Raw genomic sequence first — 6,381 nt, 5'->3', positions numbered from 1 at the left:
AACCAGCCAGAGTCCGGAGGACAAAGGCGTTCAGAGGTGTGGGGAAGACCGTGGACCGTCCTTAGGCACTTTTTAGGGCACTTCCGAACCGCCTCTTGGCTATCAGGACCCACTAAAGACCCAGAGTCTGCGGTTGCTTAGCAACCTCCGCTTAGCCACGCAGCCGCCATTCCCTTAACTTTCTGCCTCCGAGTAACCGGAGAGTATTTCCGGTTCCGGCTGTGGGCCGGAGAAGACATGGCGACATCTTCGTCGGCAGCTGCAGGGGAGGAGGACTGGTAACTTTGGGGCATGGGCTTTGGCTGACCGCCTGGATCCGGTCCGGGGGACTAGCGGCGCCGTGGACGGTCCGTATGGCGGGCATGTGGGGCGGAGCGAGGGATGGCAGAGACGCTGACATCTTTCCCTGAGAGCTTCTGGACTGGGAGTGGGTGGGTGGAGGGGCGCTGATCTAAGCGAGAGACGACGGGATCTGCGCTGACCAGGCCAGGGCGAGCCGCGCCTTATCTGGTTCGACCCTCTTTCCTCCGGCCTCATCCTATCCCCTTGTCTCTTCTTGAAGTGGATTTGCTCAGGGTCCGGGGGGATTCCTGCTCATCATATGGCCCCACGTCTCTTTAACCTCCCAAAACCTGTCCTCCGGCTCCCGTCCCCGCCCCGCTTGGTGAGCCTATTTCTGCCGAGGCTTTCCTCTCCCTTCTGCCTCCCTGACAGTACTGAGGACTGTTGTCTGAATAAAGCCTTACACTTCACAAAAAGCTCTCTTAGTCCTTCTCTCAAGCATTCTAAAAGAGACCAGAACCTGAAAGGACTCTGGGATTTGGGAAGAGGATCAAAGTGGGTCCACTCCACATTTTATTAGCTGTGTGATGCCGACCAGGCCTCCTATGTTCTATGAGTCAGTGTCCTCTGCTGTGGAAAGGTGGGTGTGGCATCTACCTCACAGAGTAGTGGAGAGGATCATGAGGGGTTTGTAACATACATCGGCCTCTTTTTCATGAATAATTCTGAGATGTAGGCATCTGAGGAGACTACATGAAGCCTGACAGGTAAATGATTTGCCAAAAGGGACATAGTCATGACTAGGAATCCAGGTTGCCTGATTCCAAATCCTATATCCTTAGTACTAGGATATTCTACAGTCCCCTCCCCCTTTTTTTGGTCACAACTTTACCGCCATCCCACCTCACACTTCACATCAAGGCTCAAGTCCCAGCTAGACTGAGTGAAATGTTGAAGGGCCTCTTGATGGAGGCTTCATTGATTCAGAAAGCTTAGACAGTGCTGGCCTTTATTGAAATCATTAGACTCATGGCTTTCAGCCTGTTCAGGGGAACATTATGATTCTGAGGAGACACTTTGATGCATGGGGAGAGCAGCAGTGATTGCACAGCTAGCCTGTGATGCTGTGAGACCAAAAAAAAAAAAAAAAAGTTTTGAGCCCTGGCTCGTGTGTTCAGTGGTTAGAGCATTGGGCATTGCATGGAAGGGTCTAGGGTTCAATTCCTGGTTAAGGGCATGAACCTGGGTTCCGTGTTCACTCCCCACCCCCAGTTGCAGGAGGAAACTATTGATGTGTCTCTCTCACATCAATCTTTCTCTCTCCCTCCCTTCCACTCTCTCTGAAAAAGCAATATAAATGAGGATTAACAAAAAACAAAAAAAAAAAGAAAGTTTTGAGAACCACTAATAAAAAATCATGCTAAGAGCAGCATTGCTCTTGGTGAAGAGGGAACAATATACCTGTAAGAAAGCAAGCCAATTATGCATCTTTTAATGTATTATCAGTGTCACCTTCAGGGTCATTACGACTGCTGTTTCTGTGATTAAAAATGTGTGTCCTCTGATTTACATCAGGACCACTGGATCCTGACCTGGACAGGTTGATACAACAGTGTCATAAATACCCTGAATACTAACTATATCCTTCTTCCCTTTTAAGGGAAAAGGTAATATACAAATATAGGCTAGGTACTATGGCCAAGATGTCCCTAGATATCTTACATAAACAAAGCCCTTTCATCCTCACAATAACCCTAGAGAGTAGGGTGAGGATTTGGCATTATTTTATATGTTAGACAGGGTAACTCAGGCTTACAGAGATAAGTAACTACTCAGATCACATGGGTAATATGTGATTGGTATCTATTGACTCTAAGGCTGATGGCTCTTCCACTACAACACAGCGACACAGCTTTTATATCACCTTGGTCTGTTCAGATGGTATCTCCTTTGAGAAGGTTTAGGGTAATTAATATTGGCAGAATATGTAAATACTGTGATTCCCATGAACAGTAGTGTAGAGAAAGCCAAGAGTGGTATTGGTAACCTTGATGTTAATCAATGGACATCATATTTCTGGGTCAGAGAAATGGCCACTAGGGAACAATCAACAAAACTTAAATAGGGAGTCAGGAAACCAGGTTCTCATCTGAGTTTTGCCTGTCGGGCCTTGAGATTTGGGCTAGTAATTTCACCTTACTGAGAACCTGTTTCCTCGTCTGTTGGCAGAAATGATCTCTAAAACTCTCTCTCTCTAGGGTCCTTCCCTCTGAAATCGAGGTGTTAGAATCTATCTATCTGGATGAACTACAAGTGATTAAAGGAAATGGCAGGTGCGTATTCCAGTAGAGGTAGACATGAGTCCCCTTAGAAATGAGATGTTTCCATGCAGAATCTGTGAGCCCTGATTCAAAAATGTTTCTCTCGTGTAAAGACTATTCCTTTCATTCCCCCACCACCACCTAAAACAGGGAGCCTGTTGCTTACTCCCTCTGCCCGCTTTACTACCTCACCCCCAACCTCCCCAGCCCTCCAGCCCTTGCCCAGTCACATCCCAGGTCTCCACTTCATCCACCTACAGATCTTCGCCGTGGGAGGTCTACATCACCCTGCACCCTGCCACTGCCGAAGACCAGGATTCACAGTATGTCTGCTTCACTCTGGTGCTTCAGGTCCCAGCACAGGTGAGGTCCCTACCTTATTGCAGCAAAGGGAGGAAGGGAGCAGGTCTAGGGTGGGGTGCTCTAGCAGTAATTTTTGGTTTTCTACTAGTATCCCAATGAGGTGCCACAGATCTCTATCCGTAACCCCCGAGGACTCTCAGATGAACAGATCCACAAGTAAGCAGGCTGGTCAGAGCAGGGGAAACTCAGAATACAGCTCAGTCTGGGGAGGGAAGGAAGCTGGCCTAATGTTTGGTTTGCCTTCTCCCTCCAGGATTTCACAGGCACTGGGCCATGTAGCCAAGGCTGGGCTGGGCACTGCCATGCTCTATGAGCTCATCGAGGTAAGAGGTCTAGCCTGGGGAGATGTCCTTTCTTTCAAGGGAAGCCATGGCCTAGAATCATGAATATGTCTGTGTTCATCCATTTAGTCCTTGTTTTGGTAAGGTCTAAATCCAGAAAGGCAAGACTTACTTCTGCTTCAAAAAAATCTCCCAACAGGACAGTTCTATAGCTTTCTCACGTTGCCTATTCCAGCATCTTGATAGAAAATTGCATTTCTTCTTTAACTTGCATTAGTCTTGCTTTAGTTTCAGTGCATTTCTTGTTTTCTTGGCACTGGCGACTGAAAGTAGCAAGAGACCGGGAGGGTCTCTGCCACAAATGAACATTTGAAGGCTAGTCTGCCATTAGAGTTGACTCCAGAGTCTTGGTTCTGTACAGAGTTTCTCTCCTAGTGAAGGAAACCCACAGGAAGCACCATCTAGAACTACAAGTTAACATACAAAGGTCACTTTTGCTGTTTGAGGTTAAAAAACACACAAGTATAGTCTCGTTTTCTCTACTTTGAGTTTTTTAGAGAAATGTTCAGAAAAGAATAAAGTTGGGTGGTCTGATGTCAGAGTGAGTGCATAGGTCATTGTAGCACTCCTGAGTCAGGCCTCCACAAAGCAGTGTTGAACTTTGTGGAATTCCAAAGTATTAACTATTGAAATAACAGTGCAAGTGCATATTTGATAGCTTAACTTGATGCCTTTGAGTTCTCTGTTCCTTGATTTTCTTTCTGAAAGCCTATTCCAGAACAAACTCACTGGGGCAATGATTTCAAAGGGGGCTAACCAAGAAAGGCCTCCTAGAAGATGTGTTTTCACTGAACACTTTTTCTCTCTAAGATACATTATTTTCATCCTCGAGCTATTAAAGGTGACTAAATGAGTGGGAAAACAAATTGGATTTTGAATCTGGCAGTTGGATGAGGGTCAGGGACTTAAAGCAGGATTGATTCCAAGCAGAGGGAGCATCACCAAGACAGAAATGTGTGCACACGAGGTAACAGGTGTGGTGGGAGACCAGTTACTCCTGGGAGTAGTGACAGGTTTTGCTCACAGTTCTTGCTGCCGCCTCCCTGTTTGAACAGTGTCTTCTTTCCTCTCAGAAAGGGAAGGAAATTCTCACAGATAACAACATCCCACATGGCCAGTGCGTCATCTGCCTCTATGGTTTCCAGGTGGGTCTCTCTTGTGACTTGGGGTCTGCTTGGGTAGGCAATGGAGGGCTCACGAGGGAGCTCTGATGTAGTGCCCTGTATCCATACTCCCTCCAGGAGAACGAGGCCTTTACAAAAACACCCTGTTACCACTATTTCCACTGCCACTGCCTTGCTCGGTACATCCAGCACATGGAGCATGAGCTGCAGGCTCAAGGACAGGAGCAGGAACAGGAACGGCATCATGCCGCAACCAAACAGGTCGGCCCGCCAGACCCTGCTTACATTTGACACCGATGACTAAACAACCTTTTCTCCCCGTCCAGTCGCTGTTAACCTTCTTATGGTCATGAGTGAACACTCACTTCTGTTTAGAAACAGGCATGCCTGTGCCTTCTGTCCCAGCCCTCAGCAGATTAGGCTGGCTGAGTGGTTGGGCAGTTGGTGATCATCCTGGGCCGTGAAGCAGGGGGTGTGGTTTTCTCCTCTCTTTTTAGAAGGCTGTTGGTGTGCAGTGTCCAGTGTGCAGAGAGCCCCTCGTGTATGATCTTGCCTCTCTAAAAGCAGCCCCTGAACCCCAACAGCCCATGGTAAGGAACTCCCTAATATGAGGCAGGAATAATGGCATTCTCCAAGGGGGGAGGAACGGCATCTTGTTTGCCTTGAATGGGCTCTGAAATTGGGCTCAATCTGAGACCTATAAAGCCACAGCCCCCACTGGAGCCCAAGGCTTCATTCAGGAGCCCAAATCTGAGGGATAAAACCAACAACTGCACAGATTTCCTGAGGCAGTCCTGGAAGAGCAGGGGCTCGGGTCTACCTTGTGTTTATTCTTCCCTCCCTGCCAATGTGCTCCCTTCCTACCAGGAGCTGTACAAGCCAAATGCAGAAAGCTTGCGCCAACAAGAAGAGCTCAGGCGGCTCTACCAGAGGCAACAGGAGAGGGGGGGCATCATTGACCTAGAGGCTGAACGTAACCGGTACTTTATCAGCCTCCAGCAGGTGAGGAAGCAATTTCCCACTCCTTCCCTAGTGACACCGAGTTTCCTATGAACACCCCTCTGCCATGCTCAGCTTTGTTCACACAGGGCGGCTACGGGCTGATGGCGGTCAATTCATTTAGTGGGCGAGAGGCCTGTAGTTCCCTGCTTTGAGAAGCTGAATCTCCTTATCTGCATCTGCTCACTTTTTTCTAGCCGCCTGCCCATGTGGAACCTGAGTCAGCTGTGGATGCCTCCAGAGGATCCCAACCACTCAGTGCCCTTGCTACAGAACTGTCCCCTTCATCAACTGCCCAGCCTACCCAGTCAGCTCCTCTGCCTGCGGCTTCCCAGTATATGTGCGAGAAGATTCCAGGGACTGGGCCAAATCAGCAAAGGTTGAGCGAGACGCAGAAAACTATCCTGGATACACCCCGGGCCAACCGAGGCCCCTGGAGACAGCCTGAACGGAGGCACCTAAAGGGAGGGGAATACAGTGCCCACAAAGGTACCAATGACACCCAGGAACTGCCACTTCCTGAGGGGCCCAAGGAGTCCATGGACGTAAAGCCAGAAGAACCCCATAACCAAGGGGTTGGAGGTCCTTCCCAAGAGAATGGGCCTGGCAACTGGCAGGGTCCCCCACCCCGCAGGACTCGGGACTATGCTCGCTGGGAGCGTTCTAAGAGTCGGACACCAGGTTCTTCCTATCCCCGCCTGCCTCGGGGTCGGGGAACCTACCCGCCTGGTACTCAAAGGGAGCCCTTGAGCCTGGAATCGGAGGATGGTTCCTAGCAGTACTGTGGTGGGACAGGGAAATGGGGGTAGGAGGGGGGCAATAAAGAGATTTGGCCTTGTTTGGCTTTCTTTGCTCAGTAGCGCCAAGCCTGGGACGTATGGCTGTCTTCCTAAATTCCTAGCAAGGCTGGAGTGTGCCAGAGTAGCCTCAGCTTTGCCCTGAGGTCTGTTA

At 49.3% G+C, this 6,381-nt stretch overlaps 1 protein-coding gene across 11 annotated transcripts; it reads left to right on the top strand.

The window, feature by feature from the left end:
• The first annotated feature begins 140 nt into the window (after positions 1 to 140).
• RNF25 (ring finger protein 25) lies at positions 141 to 6,268 on the top strand. 11 transcript variants are annotated; one of them, XM_036318994.1, is made up of 10 exons: positions 141 to 278; positions 2,541 to 2,615; positions 2,864 to 2,966; positions 3,055 to 3,122; positions 3,220 to 3,289; positions 4,381 to 4,452; positions 4,549 to 4,692; positions 4,932 to 5,021; positions 5,299 to 5,433; positions 5,628 to 6,268. In XM_036318994.1, exons 1-10 carry the CDS (start codon positions 238 to 240, stop codon positions 6,204 to 6,206), a joined length of 1,377 nt encoding a protein of 458 aa, XP_036174887.1. In that variant the 5' UTR covers positions 141 to 237; the 3' UTR covers positions 6,207 to 6,268. The 11 variants fall into 11 exon arrangements, with proteins under 11 accessions (XP_036174887.1, XP_036174886.1, XP_036174889.1 ...); XM_036318993.1 differs by having other exon boundaries at positions 142 to 278; positions 4,929 to 5,021; XM_036318992.1 differs by having other exon boundaries at positions 159 to 922.
• Positions 6,269 to 6,381: the final 113 nt, after the last annotated feature.

This window comes from Myotis myotis, unplaced genomic scaffold, assembly GCF_014108235.1.
Source record: "Myotis myotis isolate mMyoMyo1 unplaced genomic scaffold, mMyoMyo1.p scaffold_m19_p_8, whole genome shotgun sequence".
Classification (NCBI taxonomy): domain Eukaryota; kingdom Metazoa; phylum Chordata; class Mammalia; order Chiroptera; family Vespertilionidae; genus Myotis; species Myotis myotis.
Note: the sequence above shows the minus strand (reverse complement) of the source record. Positions and strands in the feature narration are given on the sequence as shown.